The sequence below is a fragment of the Apteryx rowi genome, unplaced genomic scaffold (assembly GCF_003343035.1).
Source record: "Apteryx rowi isolate R43461 unplaced genomic scaffold, aptRow1 scaffold_68, whole genome shotgun sequence".
Classification (NCBI taxonomy): Eukaryota; Metazoa; Chordata; class Aves; order Apterygiformes; family Apterygidae; genus Apteryx; species Apteryx rowi.
The window spans coordinates 2,375,723-2,390,987 of record NW_020450960.1 but is presented as its reverse complement, the minus strand read 5'-3'; the positions used below and the strand labels follow the sequence as shown (position 1 = coordinate 2,390,987).

Genomic DNA, 15,265 nt, shown 5'->3' with positions numbered 1-15,265 from the left:
GCACCCACCGCAGAGCCAGCACCTCCGACGGCCACGCCGGAGCGAGGGCAGAGCGAGCCCGCTGCCTTCTAACCAGCTCCTGGGCAACAGCACTGATAACAGCAGTGGGCAAGGAGGGTGATGAAAATATCCAGCCAAACACAACGATACCAACACGCTCCTTGCATCGGTGGAGACGAGTCTTTTACTTTAAACACTCAAATCCTTTGCTCAGAATCTTGTCCTCACCTTTCCTTCCCTCTTTCCAGCATAACCTGATAGGTGAAAATAGCTGAAACTCTTGTCAAAGGCCTGGAGGCCTAAAAATTCTAGCTACAATTAGCCAGTTTTACAGATAAGCTCCTGGTTTGATTGGCTAATATTCAGTACCCACAGCTGAGGCTAGAGTTTTTCAAAAAACTCAGAGGCCTCAAAGTACCAAAACTTGTACCAGCTTTTCAGAGAGCTCAATATCTAGCTTCTCTAAGTGTGAAAAATACATTTGTCCAGTTCAAGATGGTTCTGATCCAAATTCTTTGAATAATCTAAAACCGTGTCGCACCAAAGTGCTCTAAATGATGTGCAGAGAAGTATTTCTAATGGTGCTGTTCCCCGCACTACATGGCCGCAGCACGATCCTTCACAGGACAGGGGAAAAAAACCCTGGACCTGTGCAGACATACCCCTGCTATTTGAAAATGCACCTTTCCTGAAGCCTTGCTTAGCTTGGTCAGAAGATTTTCTTTTGATGTTGGCATAAAAGCACACACGCCATCAGAATTACACTTTATAAAAGAGTGTCAGTTTGCTGTGTTGTGCTTAGCTTAGCAACAGGATACTGCAGTGTCTCAGCGGAAGAGCTGAATCCAAGGCAGGGCAGATTAATGAAGAGTGGATTGCTGCTACTCAACAGAATACTTTTCACAGCATGTGATGGTTCCCTTAATGCACTGTGCTGTTCATTGACAAGTTTATATGCTCTAATACAAATGGGCATTGCAAAATTGGTTCATGATAGCTCCCGTTGTGCTGATATCCGGTACAACTAAAGAGAGAGAGCTGTATAAGAGAGCATAAAATTACATAAAGGGTATAAACCCTTCACGCTTACCCCAAGTAGATACTGATTGGATTAGGAAAAAAATCCCCCCGCCCTTGCACATAAAACTTGCTCCCTAATTGTCGATGATGCAGTTTCTGGCAATTTTCCACCACGACATGCAAGATTGGCCTATGTTGCACAGGAGACTGAACTACATAGACCTGTAACTTTCATCTCTGATGACAATACATAAATACTCCTAGCTAGTGGGCAAATGAGCTGCAGAACTAGGACAGAGCTGGGAAACGAGACTGGATTCTGTCCCACGTTTGGAAATAATTTACTAAATGCTTCCCTCTGTAAAATGTTATACAGATAATGAACCATCACTGCAAAGGAGAATATGGGTAAAAGTACTATTGAGTACCAAAAACTTCTACAGTGACATCACTGGCTGTTTTCCTTCCTCTGTATGGCATTACTAGTGGTACTGAGCATCCAAAACATCATCTAACTTTTCAGGGAATACTGCCACAAAGCTCTCTTTCTAAGCCTGAGGGTAACTCCTGGCACAAGCTCTCAAATCTGGAGCCATCCTTCCCTCTTAATCTTAATTCTCTCCATTTTAAAGGAAGTAAGATATGACCATAAAAACCTTTACATCTTGTCCAGAAACAATGTTTGGCTGGTGGCAAGAATGGCAGCTAGCCAAGCACATGGGCACCAATCATCACTGCCTTGAAGACAAACTCCTAGTTTGCACAGGGAGCACTGGCCTCCCACAGACTACCCTCCTCCAGACCCAAATCCATCTCTGAACCCCCTTTAAGCTAAAGCTTTCTCACCTTTCCCATGTGATGTTTCTATTGTCCAGGTGCAGTTTAAGTTGTTGGGATAGAAATCAGGGAAGCCTGGGGATAAGATGGTACCACTGGAACCACGAATGTAACCTCCACATAGAGCTGCAAATAAATAAATAAATAAAAAGAATTCAAAACCCATCATTAATTGGAAGAACAGTCAGTCCGTCTGAATGTCAGCACATAGCCCAACCCATCCAAATCATAAATTAGATACACCGATCAAATGTTATTTCAGAATTGCTGCTTTGGGCATGTCTGACAACCATGGGAAAAAAACTGCAGTAAAGCAAGAAGCTGCAGCCTCTGTTCCACAGCAGACCTGCAAATGCAGTGATTACCATCTCCTGCAGACGTTGTCTTCTACGGTCCTTACCCTCACAGCTGGGCAGCGGCCGGCTCCACTGGAAGTTTGGCTCACACTCCAGGGCTTCGCTGTCGCTTAGGGTATAGCCGGAATCGCAGCTGAACGTCACCAGCGCGCCCACGTAGAAATCATTGCCGTGGCGCTGTCCGTTTACAGGGATCCCCGGATCTAAACAATGGTCGGACTGGAGCTTCACAGCTGTGGCAAACAAACCCATTCGCATCAGATCCCTTAGCTGGCTGCAGAGTCTGCTGCAAGGCGCAGTCATTAGCCTGTGAGAAAGCTCACTCCTTCCACCAACTCAAAGTTCTACTGATTACTCCCAAGGTGAGAGGATGAAATGGACAGAGGAAATCAACTCTGCTTCCTTCTATTATATTCTATAGATGCTAAAATAAAAATAAAACCTCCTAAATAATTAAGATGGTCATACAGCAGAAACTGCTGCTGCCTTATAACAGCTTTGCATTCTCAACACATGTCTCTGTAATAATGCTAACTGCCTGGCAAAGGGGAGAAGCAACTCCAACGGGCCTCTGATTGAGCCCTTTGTGCTGCAGGAGAAGGCAAAATTACCTGAATAACTGCACTTACTTTCGTATCGGATCTGAAAGCCTATATCAGAGTGGCTTTTGTCAGTGGTGAAGAGGAGGTAGAGGTAGTTGCTGGTGCTGATGAGGAACTGGGGCACCTGAGTCCCATCATAGACACCTATCAACGGGGAAGAATAGGACCGGCCATCTCGCACTTCCAGGGTGTCATAATTCACCTCAGTTTTAAATCTGAAATGGACACAAGAATACGACTGTGAAAAAATGACATGTATAGTTTTTCTATATTGTAATCCTGAATGGGTCCTAATGACTAGAAGGCAGCAAAAGCCATGTGATAATATATGGGCCCAATTCTACTGCTTGATCTTTGGTTGCCTGAGCATCTGAGAACAATCATTTCCCTCCTACACATTTTAGTTTCTTTCTGATCTTTCATCTGCTTCATCTACTGATGCAGTAAGGTCTTTGTGTCAACAAGTGTCTTACGCTATGTGAATCTTTTTTATGCTGTGTAAGAGAGAGGTATGATCCAGTGGACTAGGTTCAATTCCTGCCACTTGGGAGAAGTTGCTTTCTCTGTCAAAGCCTTTATTTCCTCCCCTGCTTTTTTCTACTGAAAGTTCCTTAGGGCATGGTCTCTAGCAGTGACCATAATGGGACCTGTATCTACTGTGCAACTGCACATGGTCCTCAAAATCTTACAGACATGCTCCCAGCTGTGAGTGCAATAACAACAGTGATTTCTAATAATCAGTTCTCAGACGTATAGATCCAGATTCAAGAAAGTATAACCTGCTCGAGTTGTGAAACCCAGGGCAAGCCAGGAGACTAAATACTCCTGAGTCAGGGCAAACCCTCCCAGCTGCTGCTTCCCTGGCTGGCTGAGCACCCTCTGAGAGCGCGTTCTCAGTGTGTCTAGAACAGCACTGCAAATTAGCAGGAGTCAGTCAAAACAAGAAGGGAAAATCACCATTTCCCACATTTTTTTTCTTGAATGTTAAGTGACTTTTAATATCCTGCAAGGAGTTTGGGAAGAAGAAAAAAATAGAAACTCAGCGCAAAACACAACAAAGAGCGGCTCATCCCCCCTCCTGGTGGGGGTGGCTGTAACTCAGGAGTCTGCAAGAAGAACTGAAAGCAATTGTTAAACGTGTGAATAAAAAGCTTTTTAAAAATCCACAGTGCTCACCTGTCAAACGTGATCTTGATGGGGTAGCCTGGCTGGGCTTCCACGACCCACGCGCAGTTCAGGGAGTCCTTGTAGAATCCGGGCCAGCCGGGGGACAGGATGGTCCCGCTGGGAGACGTGAGGTGGCCCCCGCACGGCGCTGAGGAGAGGATGACACAAGTCAGGTGAGAGGCATCGGGCAAGCTGCATCAAGATTGGACTTACCCATCACTGCCGCACCGTGTTTTCCTGCTATGCAGTAGCTTTTGTGCATTAGTGTTTCTCAAGGGTTAAAAATAATGAGAGCAGACAAAATAGTAACACTAGCTGGGAAGAAACCAGCATTTTAGACTAAACTTAAGATGTGGCAAGCTGCTAACGTATCTGTGGGAGAGCCGGTAGCCTGACCTTGTGCAGCAGCTCTAATTATTAGATATAAAACCAGAGAAAACTGCAAGGTCAGTTTGGATTTCAGTAGTTGCAGGTGCAAGAAAATCTTTCATATCTGTGGTAATTGAGTCATGTCTTTTCTACCACAAGGGACACCACAGGATTGTGGCATTTATTCCACGTTGCAGTCCCTTGCACCATTAGCAGAAGCTGAAGGCATGTTATTATCCTTTCTGGAGAAAGGACACTAGATCGGCTGGACCAGAGTTACAAAATCCTATAGTCCTAAGTAACTGCACTGTATTGTCCTCCAAGTAATCAGAGGGTGGAAACGTGTGCCTATCTCTGTGAGTCTGCGCGTTCCCTCTGCTCAGCGCCTTGCTGGCTTTGTTGGCCAGTTTTTCTTCAGATCCCACTGGGTTCACTTACTGGAATGGGACACCCACGTCTCCATGTAGCAACCAAGCCAGGTGACCTTCATGGATCAGAGAATTTCCACCGAGCAGACCAAGCCACCATCCACACCGGCTGCCCCCAACACTCTCAGCCAACTCGGTCTCCACAGCCCAGGTGGGCTCCTGCTTCTGCACACAGGCTGCCGGAGCAGGGCCAACGCTGGGGCAGGCTTCTACAAACGACCTGAAAAAAGTCCCTTCCAACCCCAACCATTCGGGGACTCAGGGGGGCTTTGCATAAGGGGGACAGGGCTTGAGACCTGACAGGGCGCAGAGGGCTCATCACCAGTTACCACTTGGGTTTGCAAAGGGCCCTACTGCTACAAGCGGGACTTTTCAAAGCCTTTGGGTGAGGCAGGTGTTTATCTGAACCTTTATCTCCTTAAATATCTCCATAAATTTGGGCCTAAAAGCTTCACTGCTGCTCTGAAAGGATGCCAGATGAAAGTCAATTGATCTAAACTGGATCCTAACCAGTTGTTTTTGAATAAGCAGCTCCTTTCTTCCCCCAAAGCTACACAAATTCCTGTTAGGACTTCTATCCCTCTTTCAACTCTTTTTCAGATCTCTTTCTTTCCCATTAATTTTTTCAAGCACTAAACAGTATTTTAGATCCATATACTTCCTTCTTTTTAAAAAAGGCTAATTAAAATGTACACATAATTGAGTGCACACTGAAGGGTGAGTCAAAGAGATAACCACTATGATCACAGAGAAAAAAGCACAAGTTAACAACATAAGGTTATCAAAGCTTTCAAAGATAAAAGCTGATAAAAAGTGTATTATTTAATATATGCTTCCTTTCTACCAGATATAGATACATAAACTTAAAGGCTCACACTGGTGAAGGGAATGGAAACCCTGAATCAAACCTACAGATATCTTATCATCAACTGCTTTCAAAGGTAAAATTATACAAGAATWTAAAAACCCAACTTCTTACTGCATAAAAGTTATTGAATGCAAGGGATACCTTCTTTTAATTTGAAAGACAGTGGAATAGATCCTGCACTTTTCACTGCTGATCTGCTTTTAAAATGGATGGCCAATTACTGGGATTATTTCTCAATATTACAGTAAATCTGTGATTCAAATTGTTATAAATATCAGTGCATAGCATCCGTTCTCTGAGAACAGAGGGGAGAGGAAGACTTTTCTTTTCTAACAAGCGCTTTTCATTTCACTTCTGTTTTTCTAGGTAGAAGCTTTAAGGACTTTAAAGAACTAGGAAAAGCTTTGAAATCTGTACTAAAGCATCTAATTCAACCCATTTCCCCCATTTCTGGGCAGAAACTCATAGCTGTAACCGCAAAGAGCTGTAAACTCCRAAATTTCTGGCTCTCGACTGCCAGAACCCATTAAAAGGGACTGAAGTACCACACTGACAAAAATACATTGAAGATGACCGTGTGTATGAATTTCTGCAGCAACGAGTTCACTGTTCTTTTCACTGTAACAATCTGTACCTTTTGCTTCTTCTATTATATAAAGATTATATAATATATTATACATATATCAAAAATCAGGACTGAAAAAGTTATCTCCATGTATCTTCCTTCTTCTGTTCTGCTGTTTTTCCCAAAGGTCGCAAGGACCAGGGGGTGGTTCTCCCTCATGCGTGTGTGCAGACTAGAAAGGAGAATATTAAAATTTACCTTCACATCTGAGCACTGCATTGTTCCAAACCACGTTTCCTTCCTTCAGGATGCAAGTGATGGTTTCTGAGCCGTGGGTCCGGATGAAGCCGTCATCGCAAAGGAAGGACACAGAGCTGCCCAGCTGGAGGCTGTCACCAAATCGCTTTCCATTCACAGGCACTCCAGGATCAGGACATTCATTATGCCTAAACGCTAGGAGGGAAGGATAGAAGGATGGTGAGTGACTTGTTTCCCCTGCCTCTGGCCAATCAGATAACATGTAGGACCAAAAACTTAGGAATTAAATAGTATTTTCACATCCTTGCTATGGAGACAATTGGGCACTTGATCTTGCACCTGGACAGCTGATGCTCCTCATATGGAAGACAGCAGCATGAACTGAAGTTGGCCTGTGGTCATCCCAGCAAATCTAGCGTTGTGAGTCAGCCCATGGCAGAAACCATGTCTCGACACCTTCTCTAAGCTGCTAAGACGCCCAAGTATGTAGCCCCATAGTGTAACTGTACATCTAGTTAAAGTCACTTACATTTTTCTGTTCCCTATCTATACTGCAGGAATGTTCATTTGCAACCTCAGAGAGTCCAGAAAAAAGCTGGCAGAATCCCGTCATTTTTTCAGCCATCTTTCACATACAAAGAAGCACAAATACTCAAAATAGAGAAAGATTTCACAAAACTCTAGAAATACCATAGTGCATGGAGGGGCCATAAATTAAGCCTTAATGAGAAAAAAATGAAAGCTTTGAGGACTTGAGATTAAAACTAAGGGCCCTCTAACACATTCCGTGTTTGTCTGACACGAATGGCCTTGTTTGTCATCATTACTAGAATAAAATGAAGAACACACAGCAATTACCTTTTCAGGTGTTGCAAAGTTAAATATGGAACTGCACAGACACAGAGCTCTGTTTAAAGAACTGCCCTTTTCCAGCACTTAAAAATTAGGACTGCCAAACAATCACAAAGTAAGTTTACAGCCTTATTTTCCCATTAAGTGCATAATTATGTACTATATCTTCACATGCTGGGAGGTGGTCTTCAGAGCTGAGCAGCATATGAAAGATTAAGTCTCCAGATTAATTACACACACAAAAACACACGCACTTTTAGTGTCTTCAATGTACTTGACCAAACTCAAATGAGTTCTGGATTTCTGGCAAAGCATTCTTACTCTTATAAGATCTTGTTATATACATGGCTAAGAAGGGAAAACAGGCTGAATCTGTTCCTTGTGCTCTTGTATCTGACTCTTGCAGCAAATGTGGTCTCCTGTCTCATACCTAGACTGCAAAGGGAAGGATGACAAGGTGTCTGAAAAAGACTCAGGAGCTCTCTTTTAGCAGTTCAAGAAGTCAAGACAAATTAACTCATGTGTACTTAAGATTACAACAGCAGAGAATTTAACTTAAAAAGTCTTCATATGGGACAGAGCCACAACTCCCAACACAGGTATTTAACGTACCAGAGATTCATCCTGCAGAGCACCACCAGCTTTCTGTGTGAAGTGTCTCCTCCTGATTTACAGCACCTAGGACTTAATCCTGGGTATGTGATACTACCACACACAAGCTACTTCATCTGATGAGCCTTTAGCTCGCTGTAGTGTGGCAAATGATTTCTCAAGACCTCTGATTTTTTTTAAAAAATAGAGGATTTGCAATCATAGCTAGAAAAGCTATTAATTTAGCTGCGCCACTAAAGGCTGTTATAACAAAGTCATTTATCATTTCTGCTGAATAGGTTTAATAAAGCTCTTTAGAAAATTACAGGACAATGGAAGGATAAAATTACTATAGCGCTCATTTTGAGATTTGAAGACCAGACTTACAAGAAGCCAAATATATCTGTGGAAGTTTCAATACTTTATAAGATATTTCTACATGTTTCCCTCAATCCTCAAAGCTTTGCATACCTTCAGGTGTCAGCAAATGATGGCTGATTAACACAGCCATCCACGATCTAACAGCACCTCACAATCTGCATCAAGCAGCCCACAAAGCAACCTCTCGCCTCCGTGAGCAGAACAGAGCACAAGGACCGGAAGCAGAAAGCCCATGTCACACAGCAAGCTGGTGGCAGATCTGACAACAGAATCCTGATTGTACCAAGCACAGATAATCCATAGACAAATATTTTCCATCACCACTGGACAACTAAACTGTACAGACAAAGAGAACCTGTGCAAGAAGTTCTAGGCTTGAAATTGGTGAGTGTTTTGGAGCTCAACTACCCAACTGTAAATGAAAAGTAATCTCCCTGATATTGAGACTTGCTCTGGATTTGCATTGGTTTCAGTGAGATCAGACTCTTGCCTGTTCTTCCCTGACAAAAATTTGGAGCTTAAAATGAAAACCAGAAGAGAGGATTCTGCACTTACTAGTGAATGTTATATTGAAGCCTCTTTTCTCCATGGAGTGGTCGGTCTGGAACTCCAGCCTGGCAACGTGACCACTGCTGGTCAGAGAAGAGGGGATCTGGTTTCCTGAGAAGGTCCCCAGCACCGGAGATTCAGCAGTCCCACCATCCTTCACGGCTAGGAAATCAAACTGAGGCTCCACATCAAAATCATTGAAAGCCAAGTGAATTCGGCTTTCAGGTTTAGCTATAATTAACCAAACACAGTGCAAGCTGCTCCCATATTCTTCAGGGTAATTTGGTGACAGCACAATCCCAGATGGGGTGGTGAAGTTGAAAAAGCAGGAAACTGCAATGAGAAATCACCATCAATCATGCAGCACAGTGCTCCTACAAGCTGATCTATCATGTTTCCCCCCTCCCTCTTATCCCTGGAGCTGCGTAATTCCTGCAAATTCACAACTGCTCTGCTTCTCAAAGACAATTAAAGAAAGGAAGGTCTCAGTGCTCCATTCACTGCTGGATGTCAGTGATTTATTTGCATAGGGAAGAAGCGCCTTCAAGAAGTCTCCAGTCTCTGATTTTGGCCGATTTGCAGTTTTCCAGTCTAGCACAGTACTGCCCCCTTTTTTATGGTGTACATCCAATACATTTATATGGGTTTCATACCATGCACAGGGGACTGCAGGTTTGTTTTACTACAGGAAGAGAGCGTCACTCACTCATGTGGGAATTTGGCACTTTGCAGGTGAATTCTGCTGCATATCACTGAGAGAAAGCCTACACAAGAATTAAATGTGACTGCAGACAGTGCACAATAAAATTAGCATTAAACAAGTTAGCTTTAGCATCAACAATGTTTTCTGTTGTGGCCAGAACTCAGCACAGCCTAAAAACTTGATGTGACAAAYCAACTCAGCTTACTTCATGCTGAGCTCCAGGTTTCTCTGCTGCTAACACTGCCCAAGTTATTTAGTCTCAAATACTAGACGAATTGCAGRTACACTTTTGAATGCAGTGCAGACTTTTCTGGAGTCGCATTTTTAATCATGCACAAATCTGCACCTTTAGTTTACTTATTTGCTACAGGCAATTTTCACTCGTGCTCAACAGACGTAACTGTGCACATGGGAAGACCCACTGCATTTAGAGAAACTCTTCACATGCAGACTATCCTACTGTGCATTAAATATTTGTATGATAYGGTCATAAATTGTCAACTCCTTTGAGAAGGAGCTGTGAGCCAATTTGCCTTTGTCCATCTCCTTGGGCAGCTGTTTAGACCTGTGCCAAATGAGYCCTGAAAAATGAATGTTAATAATAGGTTTTGACAGCAACTTTGCTGCTTTGTGCAACGACAGCAGGAGAACCTTCCTGGGCCTCTCCCAAGTGCCATGCACTTGTGATTTGGGACAAAACAAAGCAAGMGCTGGCCAGCTGCAATCTGCAGCTCAAGTGCATGGTCAGCTCCCTTTCCCATTACAAATAAATCACTGACTCTTGCTGCGCTAGCAGGGCGCCAAGAAGATATATCAAACTAGACCGCCATTCTCATGAACATAATTAAAAGCAGTCTTAAAATCAAGTTGAGGGGAAGAGTGCATACGAAAAAAATCTTTGGCTCTCAAGGGTTTTCAATATATACTGTATTTCAGCTGACAAGGTCCATTAGTTTCAAAAACCAAGGCTACCATCTAAGTGGTACCTACTCAGTGCTTTTGATACTTTAAGTATGTATGGTCCACTCATCTTCCCCCACCACGCACCCCAAGTAAAATCTATTACTTGGAACATACATTCTCACTAATTCCTGGCAATAGGACACCACAAGAAAGATGAGACMGGTTTTAGTTTAGCATTCATACGATTACTTGGTTCAATGTTCACCCTTCCTTTGTTATTTTCCCTCTGTCTTCCTTTAGCTTCARCACTTAACAGTTTCAGATCAAAAAGATGGACGTTACCATGACGTCATCAAGGCTAAGCGCTACACAATCCATTCCCTGCTCTTAGTAACAAAGGGAACAGATTAAAGACAAAAACTGCAGAACATCCTCAGGATTTTAGCTCTTTACTAGATGCTGAAATATCAAGGGATGTTGTCAAATAGTTCCGTCAGCAAAAACTTGGTACAACCTGCCTAGGAATACCTACTGAAAACAAATACATTCGCACACAGAGAAACATCTCAGCAGCAGGAACTCCTCACAGGAGCTAGGCACCAGGCGCCTCCTATGATTTTATAAGTCCAAAGTAGTAAATTAGCGTTCATGTAGGACCTACAATATTACTCAGTCGGTAACAGAGAGGTTACTGTGGTATAAGAGCCAGCAGAGCTATTATACCACAATGCTGGTGGCTCATTCCAGAAAATAACAAAGAATTTGCTGACAAAAGAGAAAAAAAAAAGGGGGGGGAGGAAAGAGGAAAGACTTTAAAATTCATCTGTTAGATAGAATGAAATGACAGATAAGAACCCCAAAAGTCAGCACGGAAGTAAATGAAAACCTTCATTTTCCACAAAGTAAAAGCAGCGCAGGAGACAGTCAAGTCCCAGGCTGTAGGACACGGCCGCTGCCCGACACAGCCACGTGCACAGACCATCCCTGCCGGCAGGTCGCGAGCGCTTACAGGAGCACCCCAAGAARCAAGAACTGATCCAGAGGTTCATCAACACAACCATGATGTCTGTGATACTGAGATCTCACTTATTAGCAAGCAGCGTGAAAGGGGGGGTTGATGTGGGGCTGCCCTGGTGCTGTGAGCCTCACGCACTTCCCCATCCCTGCTTTATCGCAAGTGTTTTGCTGGAGACTTGGATAAAAGCAGAAGCTCTTTAACAATACGTCAAGGACAGCAAAATATAAGAGGACAGTGGAACTAAGAAAGGTGGAAGACAGCTGAGCGTTATCTGTCTCTCACGCTGCTTTGCACGTCACAGACAGCATGGAATAAAGTGCCCCCGAGGGGCCAGCAGGCACTCGAAACACGACGACCAGASGGAGGGGTCAACGCGGCAGCCCACAGCCTGCCACTCCGGACCACCGAATCAGGAATGTCCCTGACTCAAAGGCCTTGAAGCTAGGTCACTGAACTAAATATGGTTATTCTTAAATGTTATGAGAGGACATTTTATTACGTGCACAAGTACAAAGTTATAAGACTATACTCTGTCAATAATTMTTACTGATCAAGTAAAGCAAAGAAGCAAGAAAAATGCCTTTATTAAATATAGCAGAATAAATCACAACACAGAAGAAACAGTAGAGTACCYAAGAAGGCCAAGGAGACACATCATTAACTGATGAGCGCAAGATGTTTATTCTTTACAAACATTATCAAGAATTTGCCTTCACTTGGAGCAGAAGAACAGTGAGGGAACGGCTCATTGCTTCTTGTCCTAGAAAGTCAAGTGGCCCACTGTCCCAGCGCGGGATGCCCATGACTGAACAGGCTGTTTGACAGTTATTCTTCTCCAGCGCAGCTGTTTGCTTCTGCATTTTCAGCCAGGAGCTATTTCTGCATTTGCCTAGTCAAAGCACGACTTGCTACTCTTTTCTCTTTTTTCCCCCTTCAACAGATCCTGCCTCCACACACATTTTCTCGCGTCTCCTGGGAGGAACACGATGTCCCCAGACACTTCATCTTTGCTCTTCCTGCACATGAAAATCCAGGGTTGAAATTGGGGAGAGAACATACCTGCAATGCATGGGAATGGGAGAGGCACCAGATGCAGGAGCTGAAAACAAAGCAAGGAATCACTGTAATAATTTCAGTCTCCATAGAAACAATAATAAATGCTGACTTTTCTCRCAGTTTTTGGATACCATTCCCACAGTCACTGACCACTAGGGAGAGAGCTTGAAGAGTTACAGATTTTCTGCCTTATTTTCCCTTTTCAAGAGGACCCCTCCTCTAGGCATAGCTTAGTGATAGACTGGAAAAACAGGACCTCAGCAGGAGACAGGTTAATAGCTGGCATGCCTCGCTTTGGGAAGCGTATGTCCCAAAYGGCTCACAGAGCTGGAAGCTCAGGACACTGTTCCAGCTGTGAAGCAAAGTGCTTTACATTTTGTATTTTCCTCTTTCTGTGTCTGCTATTTCAGTAAACACATCTGCATCGTAATGGATTTTCATTGGTAAACCTGTGGCACCAACAGGGCAATGGGAGGTGAGGGAAAGGAGTCTGGAGCAAACATTAACCAGAAAGGGGAGAAAAATTCTGGTATTTCAGAGCAACAAATTTTAGCTCACTCTCTGACAGAGTATCTGCCATTGTCAGCATGCAGCTGACTGGGGGAGAAGAGCAGGATTGCTAAGAAGAATGAAAATGGGCAGGGTTTGCATATCAGATATCAGGAAAAACGTCACCAGTGAACATGAAACAGGTTGTACAGGAGTCTCTATGCATGCGGAAGAGAGCTACAGTACCAAAACAGGTTTCGTTTCTACCCACACAAAACAGGAGCAGTGATTAGGTTACCAGGAATAAAATAAGTTTACTAAACTTACTGGAAGATGTTGATCCTCACTGCAGCAGTGTTGGGCTGTTTGTCTGCCAGGGTGTCAGCAGCCATCTGTTATTCCGGAGGTGCTCCAGGCTCCTGCATGAAGACGAGATCCTTTTCTGTGCGCCCGTGTTTGTTTTTAAAGGGAACCTCTCACCCTCACTGCAGTTTGGATCTGCATCCTCTCTTGGGAGTCTTTGGTGGTGTCCACAGAAGATGGAAGTTTAAATGTCACTTTTTAGCAAAAGCCCCCAAATAGTCTAGCACTAGAAATGGCGCTAGTGGTCTTGTTATGTACCGTTTCCTTTTTGCTCCTTCATGGCTTAGCAGAGCAGCATCCTTCCCCTGCTGCAACACTTGGAGTTGTCTGACAACTGTTGCAACACACATCTCCCAGCAGAACCAGTCAGGACTTGATTCCCTTTCTCCGCAYGGTGCCGCGATCTCTGCACACCGATTGCATTAAGGGTGGCTGCTACAACACCCGAGAAGGCCAGGCACTCCAGAAGCACGTCGCTGCAAGCGGAGCGACAGTCGCTGCACACCAGTGCTTAAGCACAGCAGAGGTTCAGCCACACATGAAGCTCTGGCAGTGGGGGACAATACCAAGAGCCTTAAAGAGAAACCTGCACATACCGACTTGACCTGCAAATTGGAAACGCCCCAGTACAGCTTTTTCAAACATCAACTCCAAACATAAAATATTAAGGTGAAATACACTGTAAAATAAGGCAGACAAAGAAACTTCTCTGTAGACCAGATCAGAGATGACATCATCATCCACAACACATTGCTTGTTTTCTGGATATGGAGAAGCGGGGAGGAGACAGATGACCCCCTTGCCTAACCAGGCAAAGATAAGGATCATTTCAGGGTCAGCCTCATGTAAAGAGAGACAGCACATCATGCCGAGCAACCGTGGTCAGGAATGTGGACAGATTCTTAGGCACAAAACAGCTCATTTATACCCACATGAGCCCAACGAGGTCACAGTTCAATCAGGATACTGGATCAGCAGCAGATCCACAGAGGACCCAACAGCTGGCCACATCTGGAACACCCCAGCTGCAGTTCCCACCACCACCACAGCAACCTCCTCCTGCACCATCTGTCCGTAACAGCACCCGCTGCAACTTCCTTGCTGAAACAGGCTGACTGCAGAAGTACCGGGGAAGGAAAACTTCCCAAGCCCCAACAATGTGGCAGAAATGACAGAATAGGCGCAGCTGACCAGCTCACCCCAGGACACCCTATTTCTTGTGGTTCTAAAACTGCTGGACAGAACGCGGCGACCAAGTGACACTGAGGAGGAGATGGGCTCCAGTTTGAGCCAAGTGAACCTCAGCTTCCCTTAGATATAGACACCAAGCAAAACGTAACAAATAAATCGAGGGGTGCTGCGGTGGAAGGTGTACAGCTTTTCTGTTGGAGGCAAGGCCGCATTCAAACAGAACAGGAGCACCTGCTGCTCAGACACCTCTCAAGGAAGGGCAGAAGGGACTGGTTAACCAGCATACAACAACAGTAGGATCCTTTAAAAGTCACAGAAGTGGAAAATTTCATGGGGGCTCTACCAAAGAATGGCAAGGGAGTGCAAGGGGGGTAATTATAATACAATCGCATGTAATTAAGAAGGTGCTTAAGTGCCTTCTTGCCCAGCACAGCATTTAAGCATGCATGTCTACTTAAAGCAAACATTTAAATCTTGGTGCTTTGATGAACTGGGGCTGTAATGCAGAACAAGGACTTTGAGGGAAAGTGCCCTGCTTAATTTTAAGAACAGAATGGTCTTACGTAGCTGCAACCGTGAAACAAGGTTGTTAACAAAAGCTACAAATCCCACAGGCATATAGAGATCATGGTAATCCTGCCTTCATTTAATTTGCTTCTCTACAGATGGAGAAAGACTGGGTCTCTATGGCTCAGGGGA

The 15,265-nt window shown here is 44.2% G+C and overlaps 1 protein-coding gene across 1 annotated transcript in view; it reads right to left on the bottom strand.

Moving 5' to 3' along the window:
• CSMD2 (CUB and Sushi multiple domains 2) overlaps positions 1-15,265 on the bottom strand; it is a 331,313-nt gene that overhangs the window by 120,807 nt on the left and 195,241 nt on the right. Inside the window, exons 14-19 of the mRNA XM_026086083.1 lie at positions 8,850-9,176; positions 6,471-6,665; positions 3,992-4,130; positions 2,843-3,030; positions 2,258-2,446; positions 1,867-1,983 (exon numbers count right to left, since the gene is read on the bottom strand). Of these exons, the coding sequence (XP_025941868.1) occupies positions 1,867-1,983; positions 2,258-2,446; positions 2,843-3,030; positions 3,992-4,130; positions 6,471-6,665; positions 8,850-9,176 (1,155 nt within the window). The remainder of the gene's footprint in view (positions 1-1,866; positions 1,984-2,257; positions 2,447-2,842; positions 3,031-3,991; positions 4,131-6,470; positions 6,666-8,849; positions 9,177-15,265) is intronic.